The sequence below is a fragment of the Zootoca vivipara genome, chromosome 8, assembly GCF_963506605.1.
Source record: "Zootoca vivipara chromosome 8, rZooViv1.1, whole genome shotgun sequence".
NCBI lineage: Eukaryota > Metazoa > Chordata > Lepidosauria > Squamata > Lacertidae > Zootoca > Zootoca vivipara.
Genome location: NC_083283.1, coordinates 1,181,548 through 1,200,560, shown reverse-complemented (window position 1 = coordinate 1,200,560; position 19,013 = coordinate 1,181,548). Strand labels below are relative to the sequence as shown.

Sequence of the window (19,013 nt, the reverse complement as noted above, 5' to 3'; positions counted from 1 at the left end):
GGTCAGAAGTTGAACCCAAGCCACACCCTGCTCACTGCTCTTTATTGCCCTGCATTGCCCCTTGAGAAGAGGCCGGCTACTTTATTGGGGGCATGGAGCACAAGGAGGGGGGAAGCGGGCGGGGGGGGGTCCAACTCTGCTCAGGGCGTGCAATGGGTGCCCCAGAGCCATCCTCTCAGCAACCCATTTCTAGACCAAACATATTTTGGGGGAGAAGCCCTCAGGGGTCAGCAAACTTTTTCAGCAGGGAGCCAAGTCCACTGTCCCTCAGACCTTGTGGGGGGGGGCAGACTATTATGGGGTGGGGGGTGGGGGATGAACGAATTCCTATGCCCCACAAATAACCCCGGGGTGCATTTTCAATAAAAGCACACATTCTCCTCATATAAAAACACGCTGATTCCCGGACCATCCGCGGGCCGGATTGAGAAGGCAATTGGGCCGGATCCGGCCCCCGGGCCTTAAGTTTGCCTATCCATGGGTTGGAGCTAAAGGGAAAACACATAAGCCCCCCCCCCGCGAGTTTTCCCTACCTCTCCCGCAAGGTAGTGTGAAGGGCACCGCGATGCAAAGGGAGGGGGGAGGAGAGAGACCCCCAAAACCTCCCCAGGTACCTGGCAACAGGTGCATACCTCCGCCTTCCCCCCCCCCCCGCCCAACGCAGGTAAGGGCCGCTCTCGGGGTCCCGGACCATAGCTGCCAAGTTTTCCCTTTTCTCGCGAGGAAGCCTATTCAGCATAAGGGAAAATCCCTTAAAAAAAGGGATAACTTGGCAGCTATGGGTCCCGGGCCAGGGGGACCCCGTCGAGGACCTCGCTTTCTTCCGCCTCCCGTCAAAGAGGAGGGGCAGCAGCGCCGCCCGCGGGCCCCCCAACGTCCCTGGGTGGGGGGCGCTGTCCTTGCCGCCCTTTAGAGCCCCCCAAGAGGGATGGGGAGACGGGGGGTCCCGAAGCCCCCACTGCCCCGCCCGCCGGGGGTCCCGCCCCGTCCAAAGGGCCACTGGGGCGGAGAGCAGCCTCCTCTCCCCCCCCCCGCGCCCACCCACCGAGGAGCCTGGATGGAGGGGGGCGTTTCTTGCGGGGAGGAGGGTGTCCTGCCACGGCGGCGACCCCTCCTCGGTTCTGGGGTGCGGGAGGTGCAGAGTTTACCTGAAGTCGCCGCCGGCGCCGTCGGGGGGGTGGGCGCCATCGCCGGCGCCCCTCCGCGAGTCTCCCCCTCCTGCGGGCGCCCCCGCCGCCACTCGCCGCCCGGCCGCTCCCCGCTCGCCCATCCCGCCGCTCGGCTCCTCCGGCCGCTGCTGCCGCTTCTCCTCCCGCGGAGCCCCGGCCGCCGCCGCCAGCAGCGCGTCCTCGCGCCCCGCCCCCTCGGAAGCGGCCTCCATGGCCCGCCGGCAAAACTTCGCCTCGCGGACGCCGTAACCCCGCGCGGAGCACCACGGGAAGTGTAGTCGCGGGACGAGGCGCCGCGAATCGGAGGCGGGCGGAGGGGAGGCGGGGCCTTTTGTCCTCCGGCGCCGCGCCGAGAGCATGCTGGGAGGCGCAGGGCTCTTTGAGTCGGATTGGAGGTGGCCGCGGGGGCTGATGGGAGGAGTAGTTCCCAGTAGGAAGTGAGGTAGCCGCCCGGCAGTTAACCCTTTCGGGGCATCCCTGCTGGAAGTTGCGCTAAAGCTGCTAATTCTGAAGAAGTGTGCATGCACGCGAAAGCTCATACCTATGACAAACTTAGTTGGTCTCTAAGGTGCTACTGTACTGGATAATGTGTAGTGTGTGTGTGTGTGTGTGTGTGTGTGTATATATATATATAATTCCTTCTGTAGCACCTTAAAGACCAATTAAGTTTTTATTTTGGTATGAGCTTTCGTGTGCATGCACACTTCTGAATCTAATTCTATTAGATTCTAATTCTATGTCAGACCAACACACCTGAATCTAATTCTATTATTGTTGTTACATGTTTAGGGAAGTTTTTAATGACTGATGTTTTAATGTATTTTTAATCTTTTGTTGGAAGCCGCCCGGAGTGGCTTCTTCCCCCATCTCAATTTTTATCCTCACAACAACCATGTGAGGTAGGATCGGCTGAGAGAAGCAGTACCTGTTCCCCAAAGTCACCCAGTGAGCTTAATGGCTGAGAACTCAAACCACTGGCTAATCAGTTTTACTCAAGGTAGACCCACTGAGATCATTATGGATGAATCTAAGTGACTCAGATCCATCGATTTTAACAGGTCTACTATTAGGATGAGTAAAGTTGGGTACAACTTACACAAAACTGGTCTAATTTGCAATATATTTTAATGAAAAAATAAATGTATATATAAACGTACATGCTTACATTCCTTATCACATCCCCATCAAGGGCTGCAACACTTTTGCAATTTTGCAAAATCCTTTGCAAAACAATTATGTAGTATATCTAAGCAATCACTGTTGCATTTCCAACTTTGCTATCATTTGGGATCTGTACATAACATTTGTTATGCAACTTGCTTGGCCAATGGCCCCGAATGGCCCCGAATGGTTGATGTTCCACATAACTGGATGCCTGGATACTTTTTCGTAAGGCTTTGAAACGGAAGAGGCCTTTGGACCCTGGAAAGGTGAACCCTTTACACCCACAGGTACATCTCAGGTAAGAAGAATAATGTGTACATTCTGTGCGAGACAGGAGAGAGTCTGAAAGGATCTTGAGGTGTCCCTCAGTGGGGATCTGCTTTGAGGCAGCGGAGCTGATGTCTGAGTGTGGCTTCCCTAACCTATGCTCTGCTTGCATATTTGCAGATAAACCAACTGTTTCAAAATTCCACATGCCTGCTGTACGGACCTCTCTTCCAAAAGGAAGCCAGCCTGGCCTTGGAACTTGTCATCACTCAGGGAAGTGCAGAGCACTTTTTATTGATGGGCAATAAAATAAAATCATTAGCAGATTTCTCGGGGGGCCAATGAAACATAGGAAGAGGCCTTATCCTGAGTCAGACCTTTGCTCCATCTAGCTCAGTATTGTCTACACCAGGCTTCCTCAACCTCGGCCCTCCAGATGTTTTGAGACTACAGTTTCCATCATCCCAGACCGCTGGTCCAGCGATTTCAGGTGCCCTTCCACTGAGCTACAGCTCTTTCTTATCAACACCTGCTGTGGCATGAGCCTGCTTATTGAGAAGTAAGTCTCATTCAGTTCAATGGGACTAAAGACACAAGCCTATGTCTACTCAGAAGTAAGACCTATTGGGTTCTATGGTGCTTACTCCCAGGTAAGTGGGATTAAGACTGCAGACTTACTCCCAAGTATGTGTGCATAGGTGAATAGTAGCCTTAAAGGGACCCAGGTGGCGCTGTGGGTTAAACCACAGAGTCTAGAGCTTGCTGATCAGAAGGTCGGCGGTTCGAATCCCTGCAACGGGGTGAGCTCCCGTTGCTCGGTCCCAGCTCCTGCCCACCTAGCAGTTCGAAAGCACATCAAAGTGCAAGTAGATAAATAGGTACTGCTCTGGTGGGAAGGTAAACGGCGTTTCTGTGCGCTGCTCTGGTTCGCCAGAAGCAGCTTTGTCATGCTGGCCACATGACCCGGAAGCTGTCTGCGGACAGACGCTGGCTCCCTTGGCCTATAGAGCGAGATGAGCGCCGCAACCCCAGAGTCGGACAGGACTGGACCTGATGGTCAGGTGCCCCTTTACCTTTACCTTAGCCTTAAAGGCACAGGAGCCTTGCCCCAGAGGAGTGGGGCCCATGCTGCCATAACAAAACCCATGAAGAAACAGCTCAATTTCCTCTCCCCAGCTTCAGTGAGGAAGCTGAGTGTGTTGCAATGAAGGAAACAAGGACGACTATGGTAACTGTGTGTTAATTTTCTGCATGAATGCAAACTCAAAAGATCCTTTGTGGTCACACAGTTGGGGGGGGGGAGGAAATGAGAATGGTTGGGATCTGATGCTGGGGGTGGGGGAGTCCGCCAGCAGCTAAAACAGGCAAGTTTTCAAGAGGCTGAGCTTTTGAGAAATGGTGATGGTTACTCAAGAGTCAATTTGCAGAAAGAGGTTTGTGACCTGAGCGCCTCACAACTGGAGGGGGCGGATTAGCCCACAACCTGAAAAAAGAGAGAGAGAGAGAGAATGCATGTACATATGTACACCAAGAGAATCTGTAATAACAATTATATATACAAAAAATAACTGGAGGGGTGGGGGAAGCAGGTGAATGCAGGTATCCATCTCAATGTCATGTCCTTAAAGGGGAATTGTGCCAATTAATTCCCTGTCTCCTTGCATTAAGATATGATTTTGATGCACATACACGAGGTAGTGATAACCAGGATTATTTGAGGGTCAAAGAAGCCTGACTGTGTGCATGTTTACTCAGAAATACATCACTGAGTTTGTTAGTTGTGGTACTGTATTTACAAGTGTAGGAGATGCCTGCAAATGTGACATGAACAACAACAACGATAATAATTTTATTGGCTTGCCCAAGCCGCTCTTGGTGGCTTCTAACATGTATAAAAACATAATAGAACACCAAACATTTAAAACTTCCTGAAATAATATGAATGCAGGCTGTACGGGTAACTCTCCAACGGTTTGACTTCACCCCCAAAAGTGCCCATCTCCATTGCCTACTGAGACAGATAGATGCCAGCCATCCAAGGATTTTAGCCAGGAGATATTAGAGAAAAGTTTGGGAGCATTTGAGTTCTGAATATTGAGTCTAGAACAACACAAATTAATGGAATTGACAAGATTAAATATTTTTAAAGTATCATATGAAAGGTGGGGAGGAATCATTCAAACAACCACATAAAATACAGCAAGAATTCGGTTTATCATTTGAAGGCCGGTAGACTCACAACTGATGATGGTGGCCCAATTGCTGTCTTAGCCTAGACTGCCTCACATAAATTATGAGTGAGATAGGGAGGTGGCCTTTAATTAAACCCATAATTCAGACACACGTGCTCCCAGTTTGGGCCAAACCATGTCTGCCCATCCTGTAGCTAAGGGGGTTGGCACAAAAGGTGGAGCTGCTAGCCCTAAACTCCTAAAGGAAAAGCAGAACACAAATGAGAGCATTTTAAAATCAAAGGTGCACGAGCTCAGTGATCTTTAGACAAGTTGGACACAGTTGCTGAAAATATTTGTGCAGGAGATCCGGATTGTGCATTGCTGTGCAATATATTATTTTCATTTATTAAATTTCTATATCTGAAGATCACAGGACAGTTTATAATATGAAAATACAGAAATACATATGATAATAACAAACAAAAACAATAACCTTCCTCCAAACAGTCTAAAAGGTCACATCATGTTTGGGGATTAATGGCTTATTATATACTGTTTTGACTCCTCAGTTGATATAATTAGCAAATAAGAACATGACAAGAGCCCTCCTGGATCAGGCCAGTGGCCCTCCTAGTCCAGCACCCAGTTCTCACAGTGGCCAAAAGAACCTAGGAATCTAGATAGACTGCCTTTGCACCTGGAGGTTCCAGAAGAATGCAAGAGCCTGGCTGCTGGATCAGGCCAAAGCATCCTGTCCTCACAGTGGCTGAAGAGTTGCCGTGGGAAACCAGCAAGCAGGATTTGTGCACCTCTTCCATACTGCGGGTCCCTGGAACTGGTAGGGGCGACCTGGATCAGCTGTCATGGTTTGAGGTAGATCACTGGTCACCGCCTGGCTTGAGGCAACATACCCTCCAACATTTCTCAGATGAAAATAGGGATGCCCTAAGTAAAATTAATAATAATTATAATACTGTAATAGTGGAGATGTGGCCTTCGATAATTGTTGTTGTTGTTATCATTATTATCTTACTTTTTATACCCCGCGTATCTGATTGGGTTGCCCCAGCCAGTCCGGGCTGCTTCCAACATATATAAAAACATCATAAAACATTTTTTAAAAAACCCTCCCTCTACAGCAGGGGTGGCCAACTCCCAAGAGACTGCGATCTGCTCTCAGAGTTAAAAACTGGCAGTGATCTACCCCCTTTCAGGTCAAAGTTGTTGAGCTTTTTTAAGGAAGGAAACCCCCGTTTTTTTAAGGAGGAGGAAAGCCTCGTTTTTAAGGGTTCAGGTCAAAGTTGCTGAGCTTTTGGGGGGGGGAGGGGAGAGAAAAGCAGGGCAAAAATGCTGAACTTTTTTTTTTTAGGGAAGCCAGAGTTGTTGAGCCTCTTTGGGGGGAGCCAGGTAGGTAGCCGTGTTGGTCTGGGTCGAAGTAAAATAAAAAAATTCCTTCAGTAGCACCTTAAAGACCAACTACGGTAAGTTTTTATTTTGGTATGAGCTTTCGTATGCATGCACACTTCTTCAGATACAGTGAAATAGAAGCCAGTGATTTACCAGTGATTTACCACAGACCATAGCTGCCAAGTTATCCCTTTTTTTAAGGGATTTTCCCTTGTGCTGAGTAGGCTTCCTCGCGAGAAAAGGGAAAACTTGGCAGCTATGCCACAGACGTCCAGTGATCTACCGGTAGATCACCATCTACCTGTTGGACGTGCCTGCTCGCCATCCCCTCCAACATTCCTCCGGTGCAAATAGGGACGCCCTAAGGAAAAGCGGGACATCCCGGGATGCAATCAGAAACCGGGACTGTCGCTGGGAAAGAGGGGCCCTTGGAGGGTCCAAGGGCTCCAGATCCATCCCGGGGGACCCCCGCCCGGCCGCCTTCTCCCGCAACCGGGAGAGAACTACCAGTCCCGAGAGGCTTTGCGCGGCGAAGCGCCTCTCCCCGCCCCCCCAGCTCGATGGACGGGGCAGGCGTCCAATGGGGCCTCCGAGCGCCGGCCGTTGCGCCAATGGGAGCGGCGGGAGGCGGGGATTCCTGCCGCCAGCTGGGCACTGGGCTGCGGGCGGACGGGACGATGAGTGGCCGGCGGCGGCGGCGGCGGAGTCCTGGGGGCGGCGGTGGAGGAGCCCCGGCAGGAGGAGGTGAGAGGGGCGCACGGAGACCCGATGAGCCGCTGCAGCCCGGGCACAGCTGGGTCTCCCCGTCCGGGCTGCTGCCCGGGATGGGCTGCCTTGCAGGGAGGAGGGAGCTCGGCTTCCTCCTCCAGCCCCGACGGCTGCAAGCTCCCAGAGGAGGGAGCCCCGGGGGAGGCTCTAGGGCAGTGCCGGATTTACGTAGAAGCTAAACAAGCTCTAGCTTAGGGCCCCACTCTCTTGGGGGCCCCAAAAAAATTAAAAGGGAAAAAACCTGGATGTCTATTTCCAAAATATAAGATAATAAATAAATAATAAATAAAACCTACACGCAGCAACAGTGGCAAATGGCTTTAGATACCTATTAGGTCCTCCTAGGTCCATAAATGACCATATAGCATCTATTCAACACAAAAAAAGAGACAACAATAGCTCAGGCACCCCCTGGCTCTCGGTGCTGCTCTCCCCAAGCATCTCCTAGCAACTGCTGAGTCAACCCAGACAAAAATATTCACCCAACCGTCCCACATTCTAGGGTTCAAAGAGGTTCCTGGGACAGGAGGCATTTCAAGGGCTTCTTTTTGGCTTTGGAAAGGGGCTTTCTCCTTGGCAAATACCAGGTGGCACGTGGGTTTTTAAACAATGAAGGAACCCTACATAACATCATGTGGCAGCAATCCGAGCTGCTTCTGCCCCTGTTTCCTTGAAGGGCCTACCTGTGCCAAGAGGAGGAGGCTGGGCTCCCGTGTCCCATTGCTCTGCCTGATGGTCCTTGGCACAGGCTCCTCCTCCCTGCTGGCATTTGCCCTGGGCAGCGCCAGGCCGCCCTCCAAAGAGGATCCATCCAGCCTGGGCAGGGGGCGGGCGCCAAGGCCCTACCTGCAGCCTTTGGCACTGACCCCCGTTATCCTCCCCCTCCTTTCCACAGAGCCGCCGGGGTTGCAGAAGAAGCAGAAGCGACTGCTGATCCACCAGGCCCTGACCAGAGACCCCGTCGATGTCGAGGGCCTCCGGGTGGCGGCGCTGAGCCAGGGTGGGCTCCTCACAGACGAGATCCGCCGGAAGGTGTGGCCCAAACTGCTGGGCGTGAATGTGTATAGTCTGCCGCCCAAGCCAGGTATGGCTTCCAGGACAGGAGAGGAGGAGAGGTGTGTCTCCTCAGACTGAGTGTAGCTCCCCAGCAGTCCCTGGGTGCCTGTCTAGGTCTTGAGAAACCTCCTGGGTTTTTTCTAGAATCATAGAATCATAGAGTTGGAAGATACCACAAGGGCCATCCAGTCCAACCCCCTGCCAAGCAGGAAACACCATCAAAGCATTCTTGACATATGCCTGTCAAGCCTCTGCTTAAAGACCTCCAAAGAAGGAGATTCCACCACACTCCTTGGTAGCAAATTCAACTGCCGAACAGCTCTTACTGTCAGGAAGTTCTTCCTAATGTTTAGGTGGAATCTTCTTTCTTGTAGTTTGAATCCATTGCTCCGTGTCCGCTTCTCTGGAGCAGCAGAAAGCAATCTTTCTCCCTCCTCCATATGACATCCTTTCATATATTTGAACATGGCTATCATATCACCCCTTAACCTTCTCTTCTCCAGGCTAAACATACCCAGCTCCCTAAGCCGTTCCTCATAAGGCATAGTTTCCAGGCCTTTGACCATTTTGGTTGCCCTCTTCTGGACACGTTCCAGCTTGTCAGTATCCTTCTTGAACTGTGGTGCCCAGAACTGGACACAGTACTCCAGGTGAGGTCTGACCAGAGCAGAATACAGTGGTACTATTACTTCCCTAGATCTAGATGCTATGCTCCTATTGATGCAGCCCAGAATTGCATTGGCTTTTTTAGCTGCTGCATCACACTGCTGACTCATGTTAAGTTTGCGGTCTACCAAGACTCCTAGATCCTTTTCACATGTACTGCTCTCAAGCCAGGTGTCTCCCATCCTGTATATGTGCCTTTCATTTTTTTTGCCCAAGTGTAGTACCTTACATTTCTCCTTGTTAAAATTCATCTTGTTTGCTTTGGCCCAGTTGTCTAATCTGTTAAGGTCATTTTGAAGTGTGATCCTGTCCTCTGGGGTATTAGCCACCCCTCCCAATTTGGTGTCATCTGCAAATTTGCTCAGGATGCCCTCAAGCCCATCATCTAAGTCATTGATGAAGATGTTGAATAAGACTGGGCCCAAGACAGAACCCTGTGGCACCCCACTAGTCACTACTCTCCAGGATGAGGAGGAGCCATTGATGAGCACCCTTTGGGTTCGGTCAGTAAGCCAGTTACAAATCCACTGAATGGTAGCATTGTCTAGCCCGCATTTTACCAGCTTCTTTACAAGAATATCATGGGGCACCTTGTCAAAGGCCTTCCTGAAATCAAGATAGGCTACATCCACAGCGTTCCCTTCATCTACCAGGCTTGTAATTCTGTCAAAGAATGAGATCAGATTAGTGTGACATGACTTATTTTTCAGAAACCCATGCTGACTTTTAGTGATCACAGCGTTCCTTTCTAGGTGCTCACAGACTGTTTGCTTAATGATCTGCTCTAGAATCTTTCCTGGTATTGATGTCAGGCTGACTGGGCGGTAATTGTTTGGGTCCTCTCTTTTCCCCTTTTTGAAAATAGGGACAACATTTGCCCTCCTCCAGTCTGCTGGAGATTATTGCAGAGGTTATTGCCAGAGGTTCTGAAATCACCTCTGCCAGTTCTTTTAATTCTCTTGGATGTAGTTCATCTGGCCCTGGAGACTTGAATACATCTAAACTAGCCAAGTGTTCTTGTACTACCTGGCTAGAATTCTAGAATTGCCCAAGGCTGCAAAATCCCAGCAGTGGTCAAACCCCTGGCAGGCCACAGTCTGTGGGCTGCATTTGCCTAAGTAGCCCAGCATGTTCCCGTTTTTACGATGCCATCTCCCAGAATCCCCAGTGTGGGAATGTTGTGGGTAGTAGGATTGATTTCATCCTTCCTCACTCACGCTAGCAGAGTACATTCCACAGTATATTGCAGGAAGCTAGTTGGTAGATTTGTTTGAATCTCTTTACTTAAGCAATCGAATATTGGATCCCTTCCAGTCGGGATTCAGGCCTCTTCGTGGGACTGAAACTGCATTGGTCGCACTGGTTGGTCCTGTTCCCAATTCTGCAGAGCACCCAAGCAGTGTTATCAGAGGTGCTGGAGATCTTGTCATTCAGCGTTCTGACACGCCCTGGATTGGATGAAGGATAAGCCCTGTTCACACATCTATAGCTTGGCTTTCATTTTTTTCTAGAACCAGCGTGGCATAGTTTGCAGGCACAGCTGAGGTTAGCCTCCATCCATATGGGAACGTCTGCTGTGGAACTCCTTGCATGGTTCTTTTTTGCTGTGCCATCCAAACCTGGTCTTCTCTTGGTAGCTGTCAGGGGCTGGCTGGATGACCAGGAGTGGTAGTAGGCACCAGCCGGGGAACCCCCAAGAGAAACCTCAAAGGAGGAAGGCTCAGAGCCTGGGGATTGGTGGTGGGACACCAAGGGGGGGATCAGAGGGAGGAAGTCGGGGGAGGAATGGTTAGATGTTGAAGGGGCAACAGGCTTTTGTGAGCCAGGAGAGCCGGTTGCAGAGAGCAGTTCAGACTCAGAAACTGAAGCAGAGGAGGGAGGGAGGGGGCTGCAGAAGAATGGAGCGGGTCTGCCTTTCCTACTGTAGTAAGGCGGAGGAGGAGGAGACGGAGAGGGGGTAGAAGACCTCCAGGCTTCGCAACTGCTCCATAGGGTCAGATCCTGTCAGGAAAGGCTGCTGAATTGTATGCCGTTTTATTGAAGAAAGACTTTGCTTCTCTGCCCGACTCTGCTTACAATAATAAGAATAATAAATTTATTATTAATACCCTAGCCCTGACAGTAGCTGAGGTAGGAAGAGGATTCATGGTCCCCGTGGCCACCCTCAGGGGCCCTTATCCGTGTGCCCCCTGCCATCATGGGGCGGAGTCTTAGAGACATCTTGGTGCAGGGACGTTTTCCACATGTGTGCATGTGGCGCAGCTGAAAATGGGGGCAGGGGATGAAAGTTGGTGCAATGTGTGAAGAGGTATTGGAAAGCATGCTGCCTGCTGCCTGGCAGGGGGCGCCCATGGCTGAGCCACCCCACCCACAGCCTGTTTCCTCACTTCTCCCCCAGGTCGGGAAGTGCGCCGGAACCACAAAGATTGCCACCAGGTCCTCCTGGATGTGCGCCGTTCTGTTCGCCGCTTTCCTCCAGGTGAGACGGGTCTCTTGCAGGGGAGGAAGGGGGGCAGCTTTGGGGTAGATGCCCATGGCAACAAGGAGGGGGATAATGGACTGTGTTTGCCACCGGCCACCCACCCCTGATCCCTGCGCAGGCATGCCTGAGGAGCAGCGGCAGGCCCTCCAGGAGCAGCTGACCGATGTCATCCTCCACGTGCTGAAGACCCACCCTGAGCTGCACTATTACCAGGGCTACCACGACATCGCTGTGACTCTCCTGCTAGTCTCTGGTGAGCGCATGGCCATTGCTCTGCTGGAGAGGCTGTCCATGCTTCATCTCAGGTATGTCACCTGGACTGGGCACAGGGACCAGTGCAGGGAAGTGGGGACGGAGGAGGAGGAGGAGGAAAACGCACCATTTGTTGAAAGCGGCAGCATTGAACGTGGCCCTCCCCAGCATCTATGTTCTTTCTAGGGACTTTATGGACCCCACTATGGACAGCACCAAGCACATCCTCAATTACCTCATGCCTATTCTGCAGCAAGAGAGCCCTCGACTCCATGACTTCATGCAAAGGTATCTTCTCTCTCTCTCTCCCCCCCCCCGTGTCCCATGGTGGGTGGGTGTTTGTGCAATCAGATATAAGCAGGGAAGGGTGAAAGGTTAAAAATAAAATGGGGGCATTTGCAAAGCTATAGGTGAGCCAGTGTGGTGTAGTGGTTAAGAGCGGTAGACTCATGATCTGGGGAACCGGGTTCGCTTCCCCGCTCCTCCACATGCAGCTGCTGGGTGACTTTGGGCTAGTCCCACTTCTCTGAAGTCTCTCAGCCCCACTCACCTCACAGAGTGTCTGTTGTGGGGGAGGAGGGGAAAGGAGAATGTTAGCCGCTTTGAGACTCCTTCGGGTAGTGATAAAGCGGGATAGCAAATCCAAACTCTTCTTTCTTGGGTGTGAGGGCAGGTTCCAAAACGATGGAGACCAAGGACTTCTTAGTGGTGACTCCTTCTCTTTGCTTCTGCTTGCAGAGCCGAGGTGGGGACCATCTTCGCCCTGAGCTGGCTGATCACCTGGTACGGCCACGTCCTTGCCAACTTCCAGCACATCCTTCGCCTCTATGATTTCTTCCTGGCCTCCCACCCTCTCATGGCAGTTTACTTTGCCGCTGCGGTAAGTCAGACTGGAGGCACGATGGGCAGGGGCCGCTATGCCGCAGCAGAGGGAGCTTTCCTCTTTGGGGGGGGGGTTATCTTTGGTGCCCCCACCCACTTTCAGAGCTTTCTTATGGCTATTGGGTGTGGATGTGTCTTCGTGGCTGTGGCCAATAGTGGAGTTTAGCATTCCAATTTAGCATCCCGAGAGTTTAATCTTGTAAAAAAGCCTTTGCCAATCTAGTGCCCTCCAGATGCTAAGAGGCAGCATGATCAAAGTTTGTAAAATCATGCCTGGCATGGGGAAAGTGGACAGAAATAAAAGTTTTAAAAGTTTTCCCCCTGTTCTCCTGAAGGAGCGTATACCTGAAGGAGTGTCTCCTCCCCCATCGTTCTGCCCGGACACTGAGGTCCAGCGCCAAGGGCCTTCTGGCTGTTCCCTCGCTACAAGAAGTCAAGTTACAGGGAACCAGGCAGAGGGCCTTCTCGGTAGTGGCACCCGCCCTGTGGAATGCCCTCCCATCAGAGGTCAAAGAGAATAACAATTACCAGACCTTTAGAAGGCATCTCAAGGCAGCCCTGTTTAGGGAAGCTTTTAATGTCTGATGGATTTCTGTATTTCAATATTTTGCTGGGAGCCATCCAGAGTGGCTGGGGGAACCTGGCCAGATGGGCGGGGTATAAATAATATATTATTATTATTATTATTATTATTATTACCCTAGAACTCACGGACATCTCATGAAACTGAATGTTTGCAATATTATCTGGAATTTCCCCAAAAAACGTTACACAAATTCCTTCTGAAAGATTCTTTAAGCTCAGTATCCTACGCTGTGGCCAAGTTTTGTACCTTACGGTAGCTATTAAAAAACGTAAATCTCTTTTATTGAATATCATATTACAACAATTTGCCCTGCCCTCCGATGATGATATTGCTGCTACAGTTCTTAGTTAAATCTCTTATTCTTTTATGGTGTTTTATTCCGCTGGACCTGTATTTTAAGTATTGTATATTCAATTAGTACATTGACTGTTAAAACCCCATATCAGCTGTTTTTATTGTTTATGTAGAGAATTATGCAGAATTTCTGGTTTAATATGCTGGCTGTTTGCCGTAATAAACATTGACTTGACTTGACTTGAAAGATTCAGGACAGATTTTTTTTTTAAAGGCTTATTCACACAGCACATAGTTAAACTATGGAACTCTCTCCCACATGAGGCAGGGGTGGCCACAAACCTAGATGGCTTTAAAAGAGGATGAGACAAATTCATGGAGGAGGAAGAGAGGGCTATGCGAGGAGTGAGGTTACAGGGAACCAGGCAGAGGGCCTTCTCGGTAGTGGCGCCTCCCCTGTGGAACGCCCTCCCAGCAGATGTCAAGGCAATAGGCAATTATTTTGCTTTTAGAAGACAACTGAAGACGGCCCTGTTTAGGGAAGTTTTTAATGTTTGATGCTGTACTGTTTTTAATATTCGGTTGGAAGCCGCCCAGAGTGGCAGGGGAATAGATGGGCGGGGTATATTATTATTATTATTATTATTATTATTATTATTATTATTATTATTAATCCCATTCCTGGAAATCCCAGGAGGGGAGAATTGCTCTGGTGCTCATGTCCTCTTTGTGGCTTTTCCACAGGCCTCTAGTGGGCCACTGTGAGCACGGGATGCTGGGCGAGACTGGCCACTGGCCACTGGCCGGACCCAGCAGCTGCTCTTCCTAGGCTCACCAGTCCCCTCTTTCTTTCTCCCTTCTCTCCCACCCGTCTAGGTTGTCCTCTTCCGCGAAGAGGAGGTGCTGGCCTGTGACTGTGACATGCCCAGCATCCACCAGCTCCTGTCCCAGATCCCTCAGGACCTGCCTTACGAGACCCTCATCGTCCGTGCCCACCAGCTTTTCCAGCGTCTCCCCCACGCCGAGCTGGCCAAGCAGGCAGCGCTTCAGCTCCAGAAGAGGTGAGAGAGGCCAGGGGAGGGGAGGGGAGGGGATGGGAGGGGAGGAAGTGTGATCCTGGGTTCCTCTCCCAGGAGGTGTGGGGTGGGCTCTGTTCTGCTTGTCGAAGGTCCTGGTCTTTGCAGCGTCCATCGTCCCCTCAACAGAGCCACTAAGGGAGAGGGGAGAGGGCTGGTCTTCTCCAAAGCTTTCTAAGTTTTTTTTAAAAAAAACACACAGAGAATCCCATGGAAGTCAGAGGTGAAAAGTACAAGAGCCAGTGTGGGAATGTTGAGGGTGGCAGGAGAGGATATATGTATTATTAATATCCTTCCTAACTTGCACTAGCAAGTTCCTTTACTTAGCAGAGTTTCATTCCCCTTTTTGTTGTCGTTTAGTCGTGTCCGACTCTTCGTGACCCCATGGACCAGAGCACGCCAGGCACTCCTGTCTTGCACTGCCTCCTGCAGTTTGGTCAAACTCATGTTCGTAGCTTCGAGAAACACTGTCCAACCATCTCGTCCTTTGTCGTCCCCTTCTCCTTGTGCCCTCAATCTTTCCCAACATCAGGGTCTTTTCCAAGGATTCTTCTCTTCTCATGAGGTGGCCAAAGTATTGGAGCCTCAGCTTCAGGATCTGTCCTTCCAGTGAGCACTCAGGGCTGATTTCCTTCAGAATGGATAGGTTTGATCTTCTTGCAGTCCATTGGACTCTCAAGAGTCTCCTCCAGCACCATAATTCAAAAGCATCAGCGATCAGCCTTCTTAATGTTCCAGCTCTCACTTCCATACATCAATACATTATTCCCCTTTTTACGCAGCAGAAAACTGGTTGCAAACTTGTGTGAGTTTCTTAAGACAAAAAGAAATGTGTCCTAACGTGTTCCTTGTGAGACCCTCTTTAAATCCCTCCTAAAGGAATAAAGACACCACAGTCTTCTTCATAAGTAACAAAAGTTAGCTTTACTCGCAATCGGGCAGAGCACAGTGTGATTCCTGAAGGCAGGCTCAAGGCTTCATGTTACAAGCCTAGACAAACAGGTTTACCCCGTATGGGAGATAACCAGGGGAACTGCTTGGCTGGCAGCCAGCAGTTCAGTCCAGGAAATTGAAAGAGGTGGCAGTGTGACTGGACCTTTTGTTAGGTCAGGTAAGGTCACGCCCACCCACTAGTCACTTGAAAGGAAGGATGCTCCAGGCCAGGAGGAACAGGAAGTTGACCAAACATTCCCTTGCATGTCCACTCTAGCAAAACAAGGAATGTTGTGCTTGACTGCTCCCAGTGGATTACATCCCACAGCCAGGAGGTTTGTCTGTTTCCCTAACTGACCCGTTTTCTTCCCCTCTCTTTTCCACCCCTCCCAGCATCAGCATTGGCACTTTCTCAGCCTTCCAGCAGGCTGCTTCCTGCCAACGCCCAGATGCCATCCTGCGCCAGCAGCAGCAGCAGCGAAACTTGACCACCAGCACGGCGGAGGAGGCAGCCGAGCACAGCCCTTTGGTGAAGGCCGCGGTCTGGGGCATCACAGCCACGCTGGGGGCCGCGGCACTGGCCGTCACGCAGACCGCCCTGGAGTGGACTCCCGAGTTCCTCCTGCAGCTCTTCTGACCTGGAGCGCAAGACATTGCACCCAGTGGAACTGGAGGGCCGCCTCTTGGGGGCGCCCTAGCTCTGGAGTCCCTGCACTGAGCAAAGGGATCAACTCAAAGGCCACCCAACTCTATGATTCTGATCCAAAGACTCCTGATTCCCTGGAATGCTCTGCAGGGCATGGGGCAGCCAAAACGCAAGCCAGGGGCGAGTGGAAACCACCGGCCAGCTTGCATGCACTTGCTAACAGCTCCGATTCCCCGCAGAGATGCCGTGAGTGTTGCAGCGCCTGGGGAGGCTGCCCATGTGCCAAGGAGCTGGCGAGGGCTCGACCCCTGGGCTCACCACTGCCGTTCCCCTTCCCTGCATGAGGGCTGGGGTCTCCACCTTTGTGCAGCCAGTAATGGCTTCTCCTTGAACAGTCACAGGGAGGCTCCGGGCTTCCTTGCCCCAAAGCTGCATTGCCATAGGCAACACATTCAGGGATGGGCGTCTTGAGGTGGCATAGCAGAGGTCAAATTGCACCTGACCCAGGGCAGAGAGGCATGGCTGAGGATTAGAGTTTCAGTCCCTGGCGTTCTCCAGGAAGGGTGGGGTTCCTGGGAAAGATCCCCCGTTTGAAACTCCAGAGATCCACTGCCAGCCCACTGAGCTATAGATGGGCCAGCGTCTAACGTGGAACGAGGCAGCCTCCTGTTCATATCTGAAGTGGCCTGAAAGCAATAGTTGCCTCTGCTTTGGGGTCTAGTGCCTGCTAAGTCTGCAAAGCCCTACTGTCACCTCGGCATTTCTGGGGTCCCCTCTCTCCCCAGACGGAGAACAGCATGAGAGCCTTGAGGCGAGGGTTCCTCAAACCTTGGGTGCTGCTACCAACATGCTGATCGTATATGTATACAGGCTCAAGGCAAAAATCCCAAACCTAAAGGGATATTTACTCTGACCAATGCAGAGCCCAAGGGCAATTTGAAGCAGTGAGACTATCCATGTTTTCAACTCACCTGACACAGGGTGGAGCTGGATGGGCTCACACAGGCGGCGCCACTAGGAGAGAGTTTGCAGAGTCCCATTATAAATGGTTTATTTACTAGGAAGTGGAGGAACACAGGCACAGCCGTTAAACCCAAATGAACAGTAGGGAGAGATCTGCCTGGAATATGCTTTGAATTCTTGGTTGCCGTTGGAGGGGGAGTGCTCTGTAGGCACCTTCGTTCCATGCCTGGATTTCAAGAGAGTCCAATGGGGGCTCCTGTGCAGGGGGGGGCCTCTCATTTCCCGCCTTGGGCTCCCGGCCGCCTGCCTTGACTTTCACGCACAAGAAATCTGGCCGCAGCTCCTTGTATACAGGGCCAGCCGTTCCATGAGGCAGAGTGAGGCAGCTGCCTCTGGCGGCAGATTCTGAGGAGTGGGAAGTAGCCAGAGCTGTGTGCTGTCTGCCCTGGGGCGCAGAGGGCGGCTCTGTTCTGTCACCAGGGCTGAAGTAGAGTCAGCTCCTACTCTAGTCAGATTTTGTGCCCAGAATAGGGAATGCCTTGTCTTGTCCTTTGCCTTTTCGTCATCTGGGTGGTGGCAGCCTCTCCCCCCCCCCCCCATTTGCCAAATGGACCAGACGATGTGAGTAAAAACCGTGTGTGTGCATTTATTTATTTTATATTTGTATCCTGCTTTCCTCTGCTAGCAGACCCCAAATGGGACTGCCTCCCCCCTGTCGAAGTGCTGCTCTGATCGCTCCTGTCCCCGTTGAAGGTCCAGCTTCTCCCTTTACAGTTGTGGACTAGAAAGGCACACACGAAGTGGGAGTCCCGGTCCCCCCGCTGACCCCCCTACTCAGTCACACGACTTGCCTTGAAGGGGAGAACAAGGAAACACAGACTGTGTTGGGTTCAATGAGACTTTGCTGAAAGCAAAGGAAAGCTTTATAAAATAAATGCTTTTGACTTTTTTTTTGTTGGCCTGTGTTTCTGATGAACAATCCCTGGGCCCCTCTCTTCCTTGTAACATAAGAGCATAAGAGGAGTCCTGCCAGATCAGGCCCCTTGCCCATCTAGTCCAGGGCCCAGCTTTCTCAGTTGCCTGCGGGAAGCCTGCAAGCAGGATCTGAGCCCAAGAGCCCTCTCCCCTCCTGTAGCTTCTGGCATCTGGTATTCGGAAGCATAGCGATGGAGGCTAATGGCCATCAGTTGCCCTCTTCTCTGTGAATTTGCCTACTTGCGGAGAGGGTTGCCGTTGCACTCAGCTCCCTCTTCTGTGGTCTTCTCAGAAGAGACAACTTGCCAGTCACTGTGAGAACAGGATCCAGCTATGGCAGGGCTTCCCAAACTTGGGTCTTCAGCTGTTTTATGCACTACAACCCCCATCATAGAATCATAGAATCACAGAGTTGGAAGAGACCACAAGGGCCATCCAGTCCAACCCCCTGCCAAGCAGGAAACACCATCAAAGCATCCTTGACCGCTGGTCCTGCTGGCTAGGGACAATGGGAGCTGTAGCCTGGAAATGATGCCTTATGAGGAACGGCTTAGGGAGCTGGGTATGTTTAGCCTGAGAAGAGAAGGTTAAGGGGTGATATTATAGCCATGTTCAAATATATCAAAGGATGTCATATAGAAGAGGGAGAAAGGTTGTTTTCTGCTGCTCCAGAGAAGCGGACTCGGAGCAATGGATTCAAACTACAAGAAAGAAGATTCCACCTAAACATTAGGAAGAACTTCCTGACAGTAAGAGCTGTTCGGCAGTGGAATTTGCTACCAAGGAGTGTGGTGGAGTCTCCTTCTTTGGAGGTCTTTAAGCAGAGGCTTGACAGACATATGTCAAGAATGCTTTGATGGTGTTTCCTGCTCGGCAGGGGGTTGGACTGGATGACCCTTGTGGTCTCTTCCAATTCTATGATTCTAACAACTTGAGACCAAAGTTCTAGAAAAGCGGAGCTTTTCTTACATTGCTACCCAAGCTGCTTTGGATCGTGTAAGAGCACCACATCCCAACGGGTTGAGCCATGATTGTGCTATTACAAGAACAGAACCTCTCCAAAGGCTTGGCCTGGGCTAGTGGTCACCTGTTGTTGGCTTCTTTCTCCAGCTTCCCGAGTTTCAATGCAGCCTGCAATTTTCTACCAGCCTTGGGGTATGGTTGGGATAAAATCATATGAGGGGTGCCAGAAAGAATGTCTGTCGGAGCCCAAAGGGGAGGGAAGGAAGGCAGCAAGATGGCCAGAGAGAAAG

The 19,013-nt window shown here is 51.2% G+C and overlaps 2 protein-coding genes across 2 annotated transcripts in view; one reads left to right on the top strand and one right to left on the bottom strand.

Annotated features, from left to right (window-relative positions):
• Positions 1 to 1,528, bottom strand: part of DGAT1 (diacylglycerol O-acyltransferase 1) — a 30,976-nt gene extending 29,448 nt beyond the window's left edge. The window contains exon 1 of the mRNA XM_035124467.2: positions 1,149 to 1,528. Coding sequence (XP_034980358.1) covers positions 1,149 to 1,528 — 380 coding nt within the window. The remainder of the gene's footprint in view (positions 1 to 1,148) is intronic.
• A 5,213-nt stretch (positions 1,529 to 6,741) lies between these two features.
• On the top strand, positions 6,742 to 17,732 carry LOC118089699 (TBC1 domain family member 20). Its single transcript, XM_035124468.2, has 8 exons — positions 6,742 to 6,925; positions 7,845 to 8,033; positions 11,070 to 11,150; positions 11,272 to 11,458; positions 11,592 to 11,693; positions 12,144 to 12,285; positions 14,044 to 14,228; positions 15,570 to 17,732. Exons 1-8 carry the CDS (start codon positions 6,742 to 6,744, stop codon positions 15,811 to 15,813), a joined length of 1,314 nt encoding a protein of 437 aa, XP_034980359.2. The 3' UTR covers positions 15,814 to 17,732.
• The last annotated feature ends 1,281 nt before the right edge of the window (positions 17,733 to 19,013 follow it).

Bases quoted from the DNA above. Each gene is read 5' to 3' on its own strand.
- LOC118089699 (XM_035124468.2), top strand. From the start codon at position 6,742: ATGGACGGGGCAGGCGTCCAATGGGGCCTCCGAGCGCCGGCCGTTGCG. The intron at 11,151-11,271 runs GTGAGACGGGTC...ATCCCTGCGCAG, and splicing joins TGTTCGCCGCTTTCCTCCAG to GCATGCCTGAGGAGCAGCGG. The intron at 11,459-11,591 runs GTATGTCACCTG...TGTTCTTTCTAG, and splicing joins CTGTCCATGCTTCATCTCAG to GGACTTTATGGACCCCACTA.